Here is a 20,857-nt window from a genome sequence, read left to right as displayed (position 1 = left end):
CTCAAAACTGGGCAAAGGATTGAATGGACACTCTCAAAAGATATACAATAGCTAGGAAGTAAATAAAAATATAGTCAAAATAACAATTAGGGAAATGAAAATTAAAACAATTAGTTACCACTTCACACCTAGAGTGACTATTATATAAGCAAAAACAGAAGATAGGCAAGAATGTAAAAAACCGGAACCCTTGCGCACTGGTGATGGGAATGTAAAATGGCAGTCACTGTGTACAACTACATGGCAGTTCCTCAAAAACTTAATTATAAAGTAACCACATGATAGCAATTCTACTTCTGGATATATACCAAAAGGAATTAAATGCAGGGGGATCCCTGGGTGGCGCAGCGGTTTGGCGCCTGCCTTTGGCCCAGGGCGCGATCCTGGAGACCCGGGATCGAATCCCACATCAGGCTCCCGGTGCATGGAGCCTGCTTCTCCCTCCGCCTGTGTCTCTGCCTCTCTCTCTCTCTCTGTGACTATCATAAATAAATAAAAAATTAAAAAAAAAAAAAAAAAAAAGGAATTAAATGCAGGCACTTGAACAGATATTTATACACCAATATTAAAAGCAACATTACTCACAATAGCCAAGACAGAAATAACCCAAATATTCACTGGGTGAATGGGTGAACAAAATGTGGCAAATGCATATTATGGAACATTATTCAGTTCTAAAAAGGAATGAAATTTTGTTACATGGTATACAACATGGATGAATCTTGAAGACATAATACTAAGCGAAAAAGAGGCACTAAAGGACAATACTGCATGATTCTACTTATAGGAGGTACTCAGAATAGTCAAATTCACGGAAACAGAAAGTAGAAAGATGTTTACCTCGAAAAATGGGTTGAAAGTAGAAAAGTAGGAAAGTTACTGCTTAATGGGTAGTTTGGATGATGAAAAAGTTCTAGATAGTGGTGATGGCAGAACAGTGTGAATGTTCTTATTGTTATCACCTGTACAATTTAAAAATGGTTAAAATGGTAAATTATATGTTGTGTATATTTTACAAAAAAATGTGGCCAGTGTGAGGAACTGAGTTTTTATGTTTAATTGATTTAAACATGTTTAAAACTTGATACTTGATTGAGTATTTAGAAAACTTTTAAATATGGATTATGTATAAAACTTTGTAATGTCCCACTATGTAAGGAATCTCTTACTTGAAGTAATGAGAAATATGATCTGACACCTATCTGAAATGCCGACCTTGTTTTCAAGTCTGGGGCAATGTTAATAGAGCTATCTACTCTCACTACCAGGAGAAATGTATTGCAATTTATACCTCTAGCTTAATTTTATACTGTAAATCATAGAGCCTTTAAATAATCTTCATTCTAAATATTTATCTATTTATAGAATATTTACAGAAACAAAAGTTGTGTTCACAAAGGATATATTAAATCAAAAGTACATGCCAGTATCACCAAAATGGTTTTATTTCTGACAACATGCATAACACTGCCAATTGTATTACAATTTGTTTTGATTTTGTTAAATAGTACTTAAGTATGCATTAAAAATATATGTTTACATTTAAATGTAACACTTAAAGAAGTTCTCTGTAACCATAGGCCTTCTCAATATATTTTCCTGCTCTGTATCAAACATAAATAACTTAATCTACAAAACCATAAATAAAACTATTAACTCTTGTGGCCTAAGAGTATATACCGATTTTGGAGCCTGACAAAAATGTCTTTATGATTTTATGAGTAACAACATGCAGGATCTGCAGTGTTTACTATCAAATAAATGACTTATCACAAGTCGTTATTGTTTCCCAACCAAGTCTGCCAATAATACACCTTTCTAGTGCCCTTGGTAAAGATTCTAGGTGCTTACAGTCAAAATAATCAAGACTAGATTTTTATAATAGTGCAGAAGGTTGTCACTTAAATAATAGTGTTACTTTGTCTGAAGAACAAAAAAATGCTGCTAAAGAGTAAATGCTTATACTATCATTTAAATGGAAGCTAACAAAATCTAAAATAAAATCAGATTAAAATCCTATCAGCCTTGGGAAAAATATTCCAATAAGATTCTGCTACAGGAACAGAATTAACACTATCCTACATTTTCTAAAATTTACTTTGAACCACCACTTTGATTAGTTAAAAGTTTTAAGGGAAAAAATAATGACAAAGTGACCTTAGAAAGGAATACTTATAATTCCTGATACAGAACACTCGATTATTTAGCTTTTGTTTAATGGCTGGAAATTTATTCCTTCAGAAAATATCGTATTTGTTGAAAGAGATTTCCTATTTAGGGATTTATTAGATAAACACTCAAACTATTTTTATGTAATAAACTTCAAAGAATTTTGCATGTCAGAAATGTTTCATTATGTGTTTTTTTTTTTTTTTAGGCTGTCATATGTAGAGCATAAAACTCAAAGAAAAATATTGTCAATATTTTCATTAAATTTAAATGATTCATTCAAATGACAATACTAAGCACTACCACTTTTAAATCTAAGTTTCTAAGTTTTATTTTTTAATCAATGCAAAAACAATCTGGTTCATACTGCTAAGTGACAAATAAACTTTTGTTTAAAAAACTAAATATTCTGTGTTAAAGAAGAGCAGATTAGAACAAATCATTTCAAATTTCTGTGCTCTTATAACAGATTCTGATATGTTGTAAGTCTAAATCAAAATTCATAAATGGTGGCTGAAATTCTGTCAACTTTTAGCCCAATACAACACAAATCTATGGTTATTTTGCATAAACAATTCAAAATTAAATTTTATAATGGAAATGTCAACAAGTCATAACTACTACATTACTTCTGATGGGTTCCACTATACTTCAACCAGGCACAGCAGATGTGCACATCTGATAGACAGACTGCTTAGAAAATTAAAGCTATCAGAGCTATAAATAAGGAATACATAAATATGAATACAGCAATGCCAATGCATTAGAGCTGTTAAAAAAAAGTAAGATGTGATGTAAACACATCTGATAGTTCTCTCTGTAAGCCATTTTCCACTGATTTATATAAAGCTATGGTTTTATAATTCTTTTAAAAAGGAAAATGTTTCTACACTGCTGCATGCAGTAATTTCATTGTACATTCTTGACTACAATGCAATCTTCAAATCCTCTTGAAGAGCTTGACATATCTCATCAGGATTTCTCCAGAAAGTCAGCTTGTCGTATTTTCAGCAGCCTAGAACAAGAAAGTAAGTTTCATTATAATAAATCCATGAAAAAAGAGATACCATGGAGAATTATTTGTCAATACTGCACTGTCATTAACAAACAATTCCTCCTCCACAAACACCGAACCACTTTCATCAGGATAATGCAGTGCTTTTCACTCTTTGCAGTACATTAGACCTACCTTTTGAACTGACTGCTAGGCTGACAGTGGAAAATTTGTCACATCATCTTAAATAATACAGTTAATGTAAAAATACACCGCTACTTGAAAAACAGACCCAAGCAGACCTTCTCCACACACTGTATCCACCTTATCCAGTCTTTGTTGGTTTGCCTGTTTATGCATGTTTCATTATAGTGTAAAAAGGCGATTAATAATGAAAAAGATCTGTCAGAAGACAGAGGAAAAAAGGGGCAAAAGGGAATAATGAACACATGTCTAATTCTCTTCACCTATATCACCATATACTTTCCCTGATTATTTTGCAGAAATTTGTAGACACCATATAATTCATCAATAAATGATTTGAGACTTTTTTTCTTTTTAAAGATTTATTTTAGAGAGAAAGACCAAGCATGCATGCATGCTCCGGGAGGGGCAGAGGGAAAGCAGCAGACTCCTGGCTTAGCTTAGTGTGGAGCCTAATGGGGATCTCCATCTCACAACACTTGAGATCATGACCTGAGCAGAAATCAAGAGACGTTTAACAGAGCCACCCAGGTGCCCTTGATACATATTTCTAAAAGAAAAGGATTTAAACAAGTACTTTCTCAATGCTAAATATGAAAATGATGACTTTAAATAAATTTAATTTCAGAAATACATGGTAAACTTTTAATTCATTTACATTTCCACTTCTTAATTAAAACTTGCTTTTAAGTTTAGTCTAAGTTCAGAGACCTTTCATGAAAATCCCTTAACATGCTGGGAAAATTGTAGTTAACTCAATCTGAAACACTCTCTTTGCCATTAGCAGAACCTACCATGTTTGTCCAATAGTTGGCTATTCTAGTTAGCCTTTCACTTCTTTGGCTTTATTATTCACAAAGATTAGAAATTAGTTTGAAAAAAAATATCCTTTGTTCTCAATTTTTTTTTCTACCCCCTTAAAGGTTCTTATATTTGCTCTAGCTGCATACCTTTAGGCATTCTGTCTTCTTCCTAACCCCATTCTCAGAATCATCTACTTCAAAGACTACTTGAAATAATGCAAACAATTTTAGAGTTTTGAAAAAATTAAAGTACCTTAACTCTAATGGAATTTGTCTAGTCCCATTCCATTATCATACTAATTGTAGAGATTCTCCTCCAAGATGCAGACATTGAAAGAAGTATTTTCACCTGAACTAATTATAATATGCAAGCCATCAACCTTGTAAAGCATTCCTATTAATATGAATGCAGCACTACTTTCTGTTTGGAAGGACAGCACTGGCATCCTAAACTCCAGTTACCAAATTGCCATTAGAGCCTTCCAAACATCCGAAACATTGCTCCTGGGAAAAATCAACTTCGGCAGTCTTGTCTCCCACACTTTGCTTTCCTGTGTAAGCTTATTCCCTCCTTCCTTACTTCTCTCTCAACTCCAAATTCTACAGCTCCAGTGTCCTCGTGCTGTACAAAATGCTCCTACAGTGAGGAGACACATCATTCACTCTAAGGTGTTGGTAATCATATAAGAGAAAGGGCAAGGATTATTAGTATGAAATGCACCAATAGAAGTACAATTTGAGGTACCCTAGCCTTAGAGTAGAAGACACAGGAAAGTAGGTTTTTGCCCAGAATTCCTGAAATCACAATATGTAAATGTTGCTTATACTTCAGTATTAGCCTAGAGGAGACAATACGAATATGCAGTATTTTATAGAAGAATCATTCATAAAAATGTCTTTTAACAACTGCACCTTAATTAACAGTCCTACTTAGCCTGTGGGAGACACATACAAATAACACATCTACTGATGCTAAGAAGTTGACCTAATCCTGTGACACACAACCACCTACTTGATTACTAATTGATTTAAACAGTATCAATATACAATCTGTGAGAAAGACAAAACAAGTAAAGAAAAATTGTTGCAATTTTCTACATTGTTAACTAAAGGAAAAACTGGATGTTTCAGACCCCACAGCTCCTTGCAACATTTCAGGATGTCCCTGATTTATATTTTACACATTCTAAAATAGAAGTACATATAACGAAATTCTAATCAGTAGGCTTTCTAAGTAAAGGCAGAAGAACACAACAGGTACAGTTTTTTCTTACCCTATTTTTAGTACTGAAAGAAACACAAAAAATATGAAATTAATTACCAGCAACCATCCAAAAAGGAGAAAACCATATATGCTTTATTAAGTCTGTAAAGGATGGTCAAGGAAAGCTCACAACGCAGCTCCCAATACCAACCCAATAACAGCAGGCAAGAGAGAATAAGCAGATTTATAATTTAAAGAGAAGGAACCTATGAAAGGTTATTCTTTAATCCATAAAGTTAAATGTAATATTTTTATTTTTAAAGTAGCATGGTATCATCTAGAATGATGTTCACCAAGTATTGCTGGTTATCCCTTGGGTGGTTCTGAACGATTTATATCCTTCTTTGTATTTTGGTATTTAAATATTTTAAAATTGAGCATTTTTAAATAAAAATTATGTACAGATTTCAAAAATCCCTTTAAAGAAAAAAAAGTCCTAATTAACATTTTTCCTCTTTGCTAGAAACTTTTCAGGATTCTCCTCCCTGCCTGGTTTTATTGAGAAACTGGCATACTGGTTGTTGTTTATAGAGCAGTGTGTTTAAAGAGGCTTTGTGTGAGACCGTTCTTCCATTCAACTAGGCAATGCTTTTTAATTTTATCTTAATTATTTATTTTCCCTCCTATATCTCACTATGGCCCACTATTCTCACTATGCAATAACCAGCATGTTGAAAGCAAGAACGCTATGTTAAGTAGGTAATTCTCAAACTCCTATCCTAATGCTTTGTGCCTTTTATTTTGTCTAAGTAAGTGCTATGCCAAAATACTTCTCTCAGTTTCTCTTGCTGCTAACTAGGTTGTCTCTGGTTCCTTTATGGTACTCAAACTGCATTACAGTATGAAAACTTCATGCTCTTCTGCCTCCCTATTCTCTGTCAATTCCAATATAACAAAAATTCATGCAGTTGTGGAAGATGTTTATTAAATAAATTCTCTTCCACTAGAATTTCAGAAATTTACCAAAGACTGATACTACATTTTATTTTTAACAACAGAGTTATGAGAGAATACAAAGCCAGGGAATGTTCCCATGCCACAGTCCATTAACTTAGTTCTAATCACATTTCATCTTTTTTTAAAAAGCAGGCTCAGATTATTTTTTAGAACTTACTATAGGTAAAAACTTACAGTTAACAACCTGAAGCCAGAGTCCAAGTTTAAATCTCAGCTCAACTACGTCTCAGTAAGTCCTTGGGAGAAGCTGGCCACCATAAGCTTCAGTTTCCTTAGCAGTAAACTACTAACCATAGTAGCAGTACATATCACTGCTGTGACCATTAAAGAAATAATGCAAAGAAAGCTGTTAGTGCAAAGAGACTGATAAAAGGCAAGTAATATTCTTATTATATTTAGTTATTTCTCTGTCCTATGAAAGCATGGTTGAGAGTTTAACATTTAACAAAAGGTTCACATTCAGAATATTTAAGACTACTAATACGGAAGGAAAAATAGACAACCCAGAAAAAAATGGGCAAACTACTTGAAAAGGTACCTTGCAAAAGAAAATGACCAAAAGAACATGTAAAAACACATTCCACCTCATTGGTACTAGGAGAAATGCAAACAAAACAAAAACGCACATAAGAAACTCATACACAATTACCAAAATGACTAAAATTAAAAACACAATAAATATTGGCAAAGATGTGGAGAAAGGAAGAGAAACTCAGATGCTGCTGGTGGAAATAGAAATTGACACAAATATTTTAGAAAACTCTGGCATTATCTATTCCAGTTGAAGATAAACATAACCTAAAACCAAGCAACTTTACCAACAAAAATGCATGCATATATATGTATCATGAGTCATTAACAACTATGATCACACACAGCAGATTTCTAATAGTCCCACCCTGGTGGTACCTGAATATCCATTCACAGTAGAAAGGATAACAGGGGTATATTTGTGCAACAAAGCATGATATGATTGATTATTCCAGTGAAAGGGACTGTATTACAGCTACATACAACATGAAAAAAAAAAAAAAAAAAAAAAACCTCTGGGGTGCCCGGGTGGCTCAGCTGGGTAAGCATCAGACTCTTGGTTTGGGCTCAGGTCAAGATCTCAGGGTTTTAAAAACAGAGATCTTCAGAGAGTCTGCTTAACATTCTCTCTCTCCCTCTTTCTCGAACCTCCCCCTGCTCATGTATGTGCTTGGATGCACTCTCCCTCTCAAATAAATAAATCTTGAAAACAAAAAACAAAAAACAAAAAACAGGGCAGCCCAGGTGGCTCATTGGTTTAGCAGCGCCTTGAGCCCAGGGTGTTGATCCTGGAGACCTGGGATCAAGTCCCATGTCAGGCTCCCTACATGGAGCCTGTTTCTCCCTCTGCCTCCGCCCTCCGCGCCGACACCATGCTCCAGTTCCTGCTTGGATTTACTTTTGGCAACGTGGTTGGAATGTATCTGGCTCAGAACTATGACATACCAAACGTGGCTAAAAAACTAGAAGAAATTAAAAAGGACTTGGATGCCAAGAAGAAACCCCCTAGTTCATGAGGCGAATTCCAGCACTGCCTTTTGGATACATTGATTCTGCTGTTCTTGAGGGCCTCCTTATCATCTGAACCAGAAGCTTTTGTTTTAAATTCCAGCCTCAACCATTTTCCTCTTTGCTAGATCCTGCCTTGCCTGAGAGCACAGATGGGGCCAGAAGTTAAGAACCACCCTTTCCATCTTCCTCACCTCATCCCTTCTTCCTCCCAGCCACTTGAGAAGGCCTGACTGGAATTATGGTGCTAGATTAGTAAACGTGACCTTTAAAAAAAAAAAAAAAAAAAATCTCTGACAAAAAAAAAAATCTTCCTGACATCTCTGCCTCTCTCTGTCTCTTATGAATAAATAAAATAAAAAAAAAAAAAACCATAAACCTCACATCCTCACAATTCTACTCGTAAATGGAATCCAAACACCCCCCCCCACACACACACACACAAACTCCCAAAATAAAGAGGAAATCAGATCTATAAAAAGAGAAGAAACTAATGGTTGCAAAGAGGAGGGAGAGGAGTTTGAACAAATTGGGTGAAGGTGAGAGGGAAAAATAGGTTCCAGTTATGGAATGAGTAAGTCACAGGAATAAAAGGCACAGCATAAGGAACACAGTCAATAATACTGTAATAGTGATATCACCAGACAAGTGGCAGCTACACTTGTGGATGAACAGATAGCATAATATACAAACCTGTCAAGTCATTAAGTCATACACCTGAAACTAATGAAACATTAATGTGTCAACTATATTAAAAAAAAAAAAAAACACTCTCAAACATAATGTGAAATGAAGAACCAGGGATCCCTGGGTGGCGCAGCGGTTTAGCGCCTGCCTTTGGCCCAGGGCGCGATCCTGGAGACCCGGGATCGAATCCCACGTCAGGCTTCCGGTGCATGGAGCCTGCTTCTCCCTCTGCCTGTGTCTCTGCCTCTCTCTCTCTCTCTCTGTGACTATCATAAATAAATAAAAATTAAAAAAAAAAAAAATGAAGAACCCAATAAAGACCTCTATGATCCTGGTTTACATCAAATTCAAAACTTTTACAAAATTAAACTGCAGTGTTTAAAGACCCATGTTTAGTCAGTAAAACTGTTAAAAATAAGAAAGCTCCTACCATAAAAATCAGAACAGTAGTTATTGAAAGGGGGAGCAGGACAGCCTAGGTGATAGGGGAGCTCAAAGGAACTTTAGGGCTCTGGCATGAGAACTCTACAGATATTCTCTTTATGACAAATTTTTGCTGTGTAAATGTGTTTGGTTTACCTTTCTGTGTTAGATTTAATGAGAAAGTTTAAAAAAAATCTCAAAAACAACCCAAAGCACTGGAACTTACTGGGGACTGACTTAATCTTAGATAAATTACATGTATTATATAGTTTTGCTTTCTCAAAGAAAAGAAAAAAGGCTAGAGAAAAGTTGTCTGTCCTTGGACAAGTTTTCAGAAGGATTAACTTGAGTATCAGCATCTGTGATGAGTTAGTTACATAAACAAGGAAATAAAATCATCCAAGATCTTAAATCAGTGTCTGGAAGCAAGAGGGAATACACCTTTCCTGTTCCTAATGCGAGCAATTAAGAAATGGCGAGTATGAATTTGAAAAAAAGATAGTCCTCTGGGCCCCTGGTAGCAGTGCAGCCAACTGGCCTCTGCAGTCCCTTCGTCTTAGATCTCAGAGCTACTATGTGTCCTTCTTCCCTCTTCTTGAAGGAGAGACACTTCTTCACAGCCAGGTAGCCCTACTGGCCAGTTTCCTTCCTGTAGAATCCGGAAGTACAGAATCCCAGCCTTCCTTCATTTTGTCTGGGACCCTTTTATTGGGGTTAGAGATGGTTGACTACATCTATGAATCATATACTTCATCTCACCAGAGCCACCACTCTGGGCTTTCTCTCCAGAGTATGCTCTTTGGGTAAGGCTGAGAATTTTCCAGATCAATTGCTGGTTCCTTTTTTTTAACCAGTTCCTTCCTCGATTTCTCATTCCTCTTACATTTTTATTTAAGTAGCAAGGAGAAATCTTTGCTACTTTCCATACTTTGTTAGGAAATTTCAACTAAATATCCAAGTTCATCACTTACAAGTTTTATTTTTCTTCCAATAGTAAAATATAATTCAGCCAGGTATTGTCACTTTACAGCAAGGACAATCGTCTCTCTGGTGTTCAGTATGTTCCTCATCAGATCTCACCGGAAGCCCCTTTAACGTCCATTATTTCTAGCAACATTCTGCTCAACATGATACATGTATTCGCTAAGACAAAGCTTTCTCTAAAGCTCTTTTCTCCTTTCTGAGCCCCTACCAGAACTGCCTTTAATGTTCAAAGTTCTACCAACACTTTCTTCAAGGAAAACTGGGCCTTTTCTATCAAGTGTGTAAAATTTTCCAATTCTACCCATTACCTAATTCCAAAGCCACTTCCTGACTTGCAGCTATTTGTTACAACAGCACCCCACTTTCTAATAGTGAAATCTGTATTAGACTTCTAGGGCTGCCACAACCAGGTACCATAAACTGAATGGACTGAAACAGGAATTTATTTTCTCACAGTTCTAAAGGCGAAAAATCCAAAATCAAGACGTCAGAAGGCTCTAGCAGAAGATCCTCCCCCTGGCTTCTTCCTAGCTTCTGATGGCTGCCAACAATCCTTGGCTACCATTGCAATCTCTGCCTCCACTGTCACAAGGCAATGTCTGTGTCTGTGTGTCCACATGGTACTCTCCTGGTGTATCTCTGTCCAAATTTCCCTTGTCTTATAAGGACATCAGTCATTAATCCACTATCTCATCTTAATTTGATTATACCTGCTGATACACAATTTCCAAATAAGGTCACATTCACAGGTACGTATCTTTTTGGGCACAGACACAATTTTACTTACAACACTAGGAAAATTCTAAACACAGCTGGAGACTTCTGTGAAGACACAATGTAGTCCATGATAGTAGCAATGCTTGTAACTGAACATACGTTACTAAGACTCTGGTTTTCAGAATTTCTGATGGTGACAGAAACTAATTTAATCACATTTAAGCAGGCTCTTCCACATAAATTCCACTCACCATTTTCTATAAAGCATCTTTCCTTAGAATAAACATACAAATCTCTAACCTTTAGTGCTTCAGTGGCCTTGCGAAGTTCCTTAATAACCGACGATAAAGCTTCTGGGTTAATTCCTTGTTCACAAAGCCGTACACAAATAGACAAAGTTTCCATATCTAAGCCAGTATTTAGAATTCTTGAAATTTCCAGCAGAACTGAAAAAGATATAGAGGATATTAAAAAAAAAAAAAATTACATTTAAAAATACGTACACAGTATTGTTTTTAACTCATATAATATTGCAAGTACCAAAAACTAGCACAGTATCCCTAGATTTTGAAATTATCATGTAATACTGTCTTGTTCTCTTACTTAGCCTAGCATCAGAAATACACTTATACCTCCCTCCACATAACTGCTTTTTACACTTTGATTTATATTCTTCAACTCATTTAATATCTTAAATATATGCATCATAATGAGGAGTATTATGAACATTTCCCCATTTTTAGTATGCTTTTACAATATAATTTAGTCTTATAACATTCCATTTTATGAAAACATCTTATATTACTTAACTACTCTACTATTTAGGAGTTACTATTTAGGAGTTAAGGGTCTCATGTTTTCCCCACTGAAATAATCCTGCGATAAACATCTGTACATACTAACTATATTTTATTTCATTAGGATAAATTCCAAAAAGTGCAATGCTCAGTGATGTACATATTTAAGGCTTGAAGTGCTTAGAAACTTCTACAATTTGACAGAGTAATCACGTCTGTTGAAATCTAATAGTAAAAAATGAAAGCTTATTTTTTTAACTTTTTTTTGTAGTACTTCATTTTATTGCAGTTTATAAAAGTAATTGACCTAAGAAACACTAGCAAAGAGAAGCACAGAATGTAAATACACTGGCTCCATTACATTTTGTTTTATGGTGGTTATTCCCCAGAGCATGTTTAGAATTTGTTAAGTCAATGGTCAACATATTATATATGGCTGCCTGTATTATTTTCCCTTGGCAGTATACTTAGAAAGTTATTCCCCATGCAAAGATTTTATAATTATATACCAGGATTCCCTTCTATCACTTCAAAGTTTGTTTCCCGTCTGCCTATAAACACTTGAAGATTTAACTCCCTGGAGTTCAGGTGGAAGACAGGATTTAACTTTATCTCCCTGAAATAAGCCCATTTCCTCAATACTATTTATTGAATAATCTCTCCTACTATTCAGCTAAAATGCCACCTTTATCACAGGAAATTCCCATTTACCCATGCATTTGTTGCTTCTCTTATGTCAGAACCACAATTTTAATTACTAACTTTTATCAGCATGTAGAAGGTTAAAGATTCTGTTATCTTTCCTTTTCATAAGCCCTTTCGTTCTCTCAGTGAACTTAAAAATCTTAGTCAAGGGGTGCCTGGGTGGTTCAGTCGGTTAAGCATCAGACTCTTGATTTCAGTTCAGGTTATGATCTCAGGGCTGTGAGACAGCCCTGCATTTCCACACTGGGCATGGAGCCTGCTTAAGATTCTTTTTCTCCTTCTGCCCTTCCTCTTTCCTTCTTTAAAAAAAAAAAAAATTCGTATCAGACATTCATTTACATCTCTAGAGCTTTGAGTTTTTTAAAAAAATATGTCTTCCGTGCCTCTACTTAACTTTTGAACACATGGAGGACAGTTCAATGTCCTTGTTTTGCTGATTCTAACATATGTGTCAGCTTAAGGTCTGTTTCAACTGATTGAATTTTTCTATCATGGGTTGTTATTTTCTGGCTTTACATACTTAAGAATTTTTTATTAGATGCTTGACATTGTAATTTTACCTTGTTGGTTACTATTTTTATATTTCTATATACATTCTATATTTTTAATATTTATATACATATTCTTGGGTTTGGAATGAGATGCAGTTACCTGAAAGCAGTTTGATCCTTTTGAGTCTTTTAAAATTTATATAATCAGGATCAGATGCCTGTTTAGTTCCTCACCACTGAAGGAAGACCCTCCTGAGTATTCTGTTTTGCAAATTATCCCTGTTCTGGTCTCTCTGGACTCTAAATTCCTTCTGCTAACTTAGGGGATCCACTGGGTTCTACCTAGGTTCATAGCACCCCTCAACCACAGTGATGCCTGGTAACTCTCGGAAGGTACCAAGAACAGATAACTTGTGGGTTCTTTTCATTTACAGTCTGGGATCACTGTCCTTTACTACCTGGTGTCCAGGGTCTTTAAAAATATTATTCCGCCTGAGCTTTTTGGTTTTTTTTCTTCTTCAGGTAGGAGAGTAAATAAATCCAGTTTCTGTTACTTCATCTTGGCTGAAAGCTGACAGCCCTTTCCATTTCACTTCTTCACTTTTGATATCCTAACATATCAATACTGCTCTTCAATTGTATGCAGGCTGTAGTTCTTGTTATCTGCTGAATTCATTTCAGTAACTCTATTTTGAGATTTCTTATTTCCCCCTAGTAACTGCTTGTTCAATACTTAAATGCTTTTTTATAACCACTCATTTTGTAGCTGTTGTTTCTGCTTTTACCTATTTGAAGCTACACGCTTGTCACTGGCTATTTTTGAAATGTGTGTTTTCTATTTTAAGTATATGCATGCAGCAAAAGAGAGTGGTTAAGAGTCTGCTCTCTAGAACCAAAGTACTTGAGTTCAAATTTCACCTTCATTACTTAGTAGGCAAAGTAACCTTTCTGTGCCTTTATTTTACAATTTTGTGAAATAGGAGTAGTAAGTACTTACTTTATAGGATCAGTGTGAGTACTACAAGACACACTCAGAATGCTGTGTCCATTGGCATCTCGTGCTCAAAAAGAGCTATTACTAATACCTTCTCTCTTTTCAATGTTTGTGTGTGTTGCTTATGTTTTGTATCTACCTTAGCTACTTAGTAGCTAAGTAGATTTCTGGCTGGAAATTCATCTTCCACAGATTTTTCTTGATGTCCTCAATTGGTGAAGCATTCTTGGGATAGGTAGTCTCACACTGGTCTCAGCCCTCTGGATCAGACCTGGTGGAAGCACACTGGCTCCAGACCCATAGGACACATGGATGGTACTTCCCAATCCCTGGCCATGGCAGATGGCACATTTCTGGCCTCCAGCTTCAACCAGGCACACAGGACATGTGGATGGTACTTCCCAATCCCTGGCCATGGCAGATGGCACATTTCTGGGCCCCAGCTTCACCCAAGCAGCGCAGCATGCTTTGTCAGGTTTCATTCCCAGTCTCCTGCTGTGGTTCCCATCTGCTCCTCTCTTTGGGGAAAACCTTTCTCTTTCTAAGCAGGAGATTTTTGCTTTCTTGAACATGGCTGTGCTGATAATTGCATTTTAGTATTTCCTGTTATTTTTATATGCTTGGAGCAGAAAGTTTTAGCCAAGTGCTCAATCATCATCAATTTTGATAGTGAATCACCAATTTCTTTAATTTTTAGTTTTGTTTTCATAAATGCATTCTACCTTGCTTTGGTATATTCTAAGTGATTAATGTAGATATTCTAGAATATACTTATTTTTATTTTGTAGCCAGCCATCTTAACAAATCCTACTGATGTCTTTTAGTTAATTCTCTTCTGTTTTCCAATTAGATAATCATTTTACCTACAAATAATAGTTTCATGTCCTTCCTAACAGTCTTTTTCTTTTTTTATCCTGCATTATTTGCTAAAACTTTTGTATCAGTGGTTAAAAAATAAATAAGTGAAAGAAATGCTTTTAACACTAATGTTAAGGATGATGTTAATTTCATATAACTATTCCTTGGCGTGTTAACGTACTGTTTTCTTTCGCTAAGACTTTAAAATTAGAAGAAAAGTGTTGATTCTTATGAATTCTTTTTCATCAAACACTGAAATGACCAGGCAGCTTTCTGCCTTTGACATAGTAAGAGTACATTATATTGACAGACTATATTCACAGCTGAAGAACAGTGAGCTTAGGAAATCCCTACTTTAATAGTAAGCAAGTTAGTAAACTTGCTCTTTATCTGGAAGTAGATGTTACCTCATCCCTCAAGTTGTTCACCGTAAATACACCCTTGAGAAACCGCAGGAGGAAGGCCTTGCCTTCTCAGCCTATAGAGCAAGACTGTTCAAGTAGGCTCAGGGCTCACAAGCTGTATCTCCCAATAGTGACACTGCATGACTTCTGATACTAGGCTTGAGAAGGTAATATGGCTTCCTCCTGGCAATCTCTTGAAGCACTCTCTCTTGCACCCTAGCCACCAAGTGAGAAGAAACCCACAACAGCCCCTGCTGCAAGCCCAGATAACGTGTCAACTAGAAGATATGTGAGTGAGAAAGCTTTGGGATGACTCTAGATTCAGCACTAACTGCAATGCATTAGAGACCTTCAATGAGAATTACCAAGATAAGCCAGGCCACCATATAGAACTGAGAGAGACAAGTACTTGTTGTTTTGTGCCAAGAAGTTTGGGATGGTTTGTTATGCACCAAGAAAAATGAAAGCAGGTACTCTGACCCTACTCCCAACTCTCCAACATTACCAACATGAGCACCATCATCAACTATTCCTGACAAATTCTCACCAGTTTTCTCTGCATGACAGACCCTGTTCTATAAATACTGTTTATTTCTGATTTCATGCCTTAGTTCATGCTTTTCTCCTCTGCCTTTTCTCTTCTCCCCATGTAATTCCATACTCTCTCTCAGGTCCATCTCAGGACTATTTCTTTCCTTTAAGCTTTCTTATAAAATCTATGTTGATCTTTACCTCCTAACTTCATAACCTATCTGTAATAAGTACTTCTGTGGTGCCTACTACATAATTGATACTTATATGTATTTTGAGCCATGTTACTGTTGGAAATACAATTGTGAAAAACGACAGATATGGTCCCAATACTCATGGAATTACTGTCTAGGAGAAATAGATATTAAAGTAATAACTGATCCTAGTCAAAAGGGAAATAAAGAAAGAAAAGCATACCTCCAAAACAAATTATAAGGGCATCTTACATAGTTGTGAAAGACAAGTGTTTAGGAAAGACTTGCCTGAAGAAGTGACAAGTAAGCTTACACTTCAAGGATGAAGAGAAATCAACCTAACACAGAGCTAAGAAGTACAAAGAGAGTGAGTGTGAAAAAAACAGCTTGTGCAAAAATTCCTGCATTAAAGAGAACTTGGTAAATTCATAGATCTGAAAGGTTCTAAATGTGGAGGCAATGTAATTGCAAGGAAAGCACAGGTGTAAAATACGAGAAAGGACAGGCATGAACACTCACTAAGTCTCTTTGAAGATTTCAGAACTTTGGTAAGCTACTAAAAAATATAAAAATGAAAGTATGACAATCAGATTTTCATTTTTACAAGACCCCTGCGGCATAATATAATGATCCCGGAAAGAGGCAGAACACCCGTGGAGAGGGAGTCAACTTACTGCCATCTTAGAAGAGAGAGTAAGTGGTCAAACCTGAGACGAAGGAAGAAAGACTTAGTGAAGGACAGAAGGGAGGGGAGGTGAAACAAAGCAAGAATGATTCCTAGGTTTCTTTCTTCAGTGACTGACTAGACTGATAGCAGAGAGACTATACGTCCGTTTCACTGACATGCCTTGTATACTGTGAACTTTCTTAACTCCTTCTAACTTACTACCTGATATGTACTAAAGCAGCACTACACTGAAACCCTCTGGTGAGAAAGAGGTTCCTTTTAATCACATTTATAACAAGCATAATTATTAGTAGTAATTGAAGCCATAAGGAAGTTTTTAAAATTTAAGATAAAAATCAAAGTATAAAACTATCAATGAAGAGTACCTAAAATTTCAAAACACTGAAAAGCAAAAGAGGTAAGTGAGTACACTGGAGAACAGAGAGAGAGGCAGTATAGAAGACTGACATTTTTAAGAAGGAATCTGGAGAGAATGTTGAGGATATAAAAATGAGAGGAAGGGACTGACACAAGACCTTATACTAAATCAGGGCCAGGGTATCAGTCGGGCTTCTTTCAGAGTAAGCCACACAGATAAACTACAAGCCTATCTGCTCCTGAAGTATCATTTTCAAAATGCTTTCGCTTCACAAAAATAAAAATGTTTATAGCTGAGTTCTACAACCCTGAAATCATGCAGATCCATTAGATTAAATTAGTTGATTCTAACGCAGCCATTAGAAATGACAAATACCCACCATTTGCTTCGACGTGGATGGAACTGGAGGGTATTATGCTGAGTGAAATAAGTCAATTGGAGAAGGACAAACATTATATGGTCTCATTCATTTGGAGAATATAAATAGTGAAAGGGAATAGAGGGGAAGGGAGAAGAAATGGGTAGGAAATATCAGAAAGGGAGACAGAACATGGAAGACTCCTAACTCTGGAAAACAAACTAGGGGTATGTAAGGGGAGGAGGGCAGGGGGTGGGGGTGACTGGGTGGTGGGCACTGAGGTGGACACTTGACGGGATGAGCACTGGGTGTTATTCTGTATGTTGGCAAATTGAACACCAATAAAAAATACATTTATTATTAAAATAAATAAATAAATTAGTTGATTCTAGTAGTGATAGGAGGAAAGTAATAAGATGGTGAGAACTACACTAATCCTGAGAGAGGGTACTGGACTCAAAAACTTTTGGCACTCAAGGCTAGACTTAAGTTCAATGAAACCCCGCATTAACAAAGTTTCAAATGATAATCCTATTTGGGTAGTTCTGTTTAGCCCCTTTAGGCAAGCTGAAATTTTGTTTCTGGGAGTGAATGTGGAGGAAGGTGAGATTATAAAATGACAACATGGGGGCGCCTGGGTGGCTCAGTTGGTTAAGTGTCTAACTTAGGCCCAGGTCATGATCTCAAGGTCCTGGGATCTAGCCCAAGGCGGGCTCAGTGCTCAGCAGAGGAGTCTGAGTCTGCCTCTGACTCCCCAGCCTCTAGTTCCCCATCCTGCTGTGAGGGTATGTGTGCGCCCTTGCTCTAATAATTAAATAAAATAGTTTAAAAATAAAATAAAATGAGGGGATCCCTGGGTGGCGCAGCGGTTTGGCGCCTGCCTTTGGCCCAGGGCGCGATCCTGGAGACCCGGGATCGAATCCCACGTCGGGCTCCCAGTGCATGGAGCCTGCTCCTCTCTCTGCCTGTGTCTCTGCCTCTCTCTCTCTCTCTCTCTCTGTACGACTATCATAAAAAAAAAAAAAAAAAAAATAAGAACATGTAGGATTTTTACAGTTCAATTTATGATCAATTATTTACAGTGTGTGTTTTTAGTGTGTTTACCTTTGTGTCTTAATTATTAAACATGGAAAAGTTTTCCATTAATTTTGCAGTAATTCAACTTCATATTTTATGTGACTGTCTTGGACTCCAATTATGGCATAATACCAGGGATTTTCTGGAAGTTTAGAGTTCTAATGGACATGGTATTCCCTAGCTGCCACATTTAACAAATGTTGATTCAGTGCCAACCTGGGGCCTTTTTATCTTGAGATTTGTGGACTAACTGTATATGAAGGAGCAGTGTTCTCTAAGTCATACAGCCTCTCAATTTTTATTTTTTAAAAAATCTGTATTTCTTCACTTTTTCCTGTTCTTACACTCTCAATAATCTTCATTTTACACACACTCCAACCAGTGAAAATATTAATGACGTAACCAATAGTCAGTTCTCATTTGTACATCAATAGTTCCACCAGTGATAAATTGGGAGTTCTCCATTCAAACAGGATTTTGTGGCCGTATAAATGAGGAACCTAAGTATAGCCATCATAAGAAAATTGACAGAAGTGGGGCCTCATACTCTATTCTTTAAAAGACCTACCGGCTTCCAAGCAAAGATGTAAGACAATATAACCATCGCTCACTTTTTGAAAGTTTGTCTTATTTCACTTTGCTTTTATGGAAGCCATACATTAGTAGCTATTTTTACTAACCAAAAGAAATCCAATAAATTTTTCTTTTATGAAAATAGGCAAAAAGTGAAAATAGGCACATGAGAAAATGCTCTGCATCACTTGCCATCAGGGAAATACAAATCAAAACCACAATGAGATACCACCTCACACCAGTGAGAATGGGGAAAATTAACAAGGCAGGAAACAACAAATGTTGGAGAGGATGCGGAGAAAAGGGAACCCTCTTACACTGTTGGTGGGAATGTGAACTGGTGCAGCCACTCTGGAAAACTGTGTGGAGGTTCCTCAAAGAGTTAAAAATAGACCTGCCCTACGACCCAGCAATTGCACTGTTGGGGATTTACCCCAAAGATTCAGATGCAATGAAACGTCGGGACACCTGCACCCCGATGTTTCTATCAGCAATGGCCACAATAGCCAAACTGTGGAAGGAGCCTCGGTGTCCATCGAAAGATGAATGGATAAAGAAGATGTGGTTTATGTATACAATGGAATATTACTCAGCAATTAGAAACGACAAATACCCACCATTTGCTTCAACGTGGATGGAACTGGAGGGTATTATGCTGAGTGAAATAAGTCAATCGGAGGACAAACAGTGTAGGTTCTCATTCATTTGGGGAATATAAATAATAGTGAAAGGGAATATAAAGGAAGGGAGAAGAAATGTTGGGAAATATCAGGAAGGGAGACAGAACATAAAGACTCCTAACTCGGGGAAACGAACTAGGGGTGGTGGAAGGGGGGAGGAGGGCGGGTGTTGGAGGGGAATGGGTGACGGGCACTGAGGTGGACACTTGACGGGATGAGCACTGGGTGTTTTTCTGTATGTTGGTAAATTGAACACCAATAAAAATTAATTAAAAAAAAAAAGTGAAAATAGTGTTGAGTGTTTGTTTACGATAGGCCATTAGAGCCAGCACATAACCGCAGCATTTAATGTTTGTTACTGCCAAGCTCCTTCCCTAGGAACTAAACTCAATCTCTTGCCATGAAGCTCCCAGAGCCTTAAACTAGCATCTGGGGGCATCTGTGCTTTATCTCTATTTATTTTGTGCACCTGTTAACAAGATGTGTCCTAGGGCATCACAAAAGCCTAAGAAAGGTTATTTTTTGGGGTCTGAGAATGCTCAAAAAAATTTCCAATTTGTATTGGCTCTTCACTTTACATAAGCTTAGGAAAGGTTTCATGGGACCAGTCTGCTTCCAGATAGCTGGGGAAACCTATAATGTGGTACACTAAGAAAGAATGGGAAATAGGCTGAATATGTTAATAAAATTCTGGGGTGCCTGGTAGTTCAGTGGGTTGAGCATCCAACTCCTGATTTCAGCTCAGGGTTGATCTCAGGGTCATGGGATGGAGTAGAGCCTTGTTCCTCTCTCTCTGCCTCCACCTCTAAAATAAATAAAATCTTTAAAGAATAAAGTCTGTTTTCTTTTCAGAGAAACAGCAAAATAGATACTTGGTAAGTAAAAAGTTAGATGCAAACGTTCTAATGTACATAGTTCTTTGAAAAGGAAAGCAGAGCAGCCCCAGTGGCTCAGCGGTTTAGCGCCACCTTCGGCCTGGGGCTTGATCCTGGAGACCGGGGATCGAGTCCTGCGTCGGGCTCCCTCCTTGGAGCCTGCTTCTCCCTCAGCCTGTGTCTCTGCCTCTCTCTCTCTCTCTCTTTCATGTATAAATAAATTTTAAAAACCTTAGAAAAAAAAAAAAAAGAATGTAAAAGAAAGCAGCAACCTGTGCAGAAAAAGCCAGAAATCTTACTGGAAGCCCTTTAAGGAGTGACTGTATCAGTAAGTGAAGCCAACAGGGAGATTCAGCAGGAAGGCTGGCACAACTGAAAACTGCAGTTTCTTTCTTTCTTTCTTTCTTTTTTAAGATTTATTTATTTATCTTACTTTACTTACTTATGAGAGTGAAAGAGAGGCAGAAACATAGGCAGAGAGAGAGGCAGGCTCCATGCAGGGAGCCTGATGTGGGACTTGATCCCGGGACTCC

At 36.9% G+C, this 20,857-nt stretch overlaps 2 protein-coding genes across 2 annotated transcripts in view; one reads left to right on the top strand and one right to left on the bottom strand.

Annotated features, from left to right (window-relative positions):
* Nucleotides 1-1,427: 1,427 nt before the first annotated feature.
* Nucleotides 1,428-20,857, bottom strand: part of MZT1 (mitotic spindle organizing protein 1) — a 20,724-nt gene continuing 1,294 nt past the window's right edge. Inside the window, exons 2-3 of the mRNA XM_041731083.1 lie at nt 11,042-11,187; nt 1,428-3,184 (exon numbers count right to left, since the gene is read on the bottom strand). Coding sequence (XP_041587017.1) covers nt 3,161-3,184; nt 11,042-11,187 — 170 coding nt within the window. The 3' untranslated portion in view covers nt 1,428-3,160. The remainder of the gene's footprint in view (nt 3,185-11,041; nt 11,188-20,857) is intronic.
* On the top strand, nt 7,779-8,228 carry LOC121476946 (short transmembrane mitochondrial protein 1-like). The gene has a single exon (XM_041731085.1). The coding sequence runs from the start codon at nt 7,795-7,797 to the stop codon at nt 7,936-7,938; it is 144 nt and encodes a 47-aa protein (XP_041587019.1). The 5' UTR covers nt 7,779-7,794; the 3' UTR covers nt 7,939-8,228.

Source organism: Vulpes lagopus, chromosome 16 (assembly GCF_018345385.1).
Source record: "Vulpes lagopus strain Blue_001 chromosome 16, ASM1834538v1, whole genome shotgun sequence".
Taxonomy (NCBI): Eukaryota; Metazoa; Chordata; class Mammalia; order Carnivora; family Canidae; genus Vulpes; species Vulpes lagopus.
Note: the sequence above shows the minus strand (reverse complement) of the source record. Positions and strands in the feature narration are given on the sequence as shown.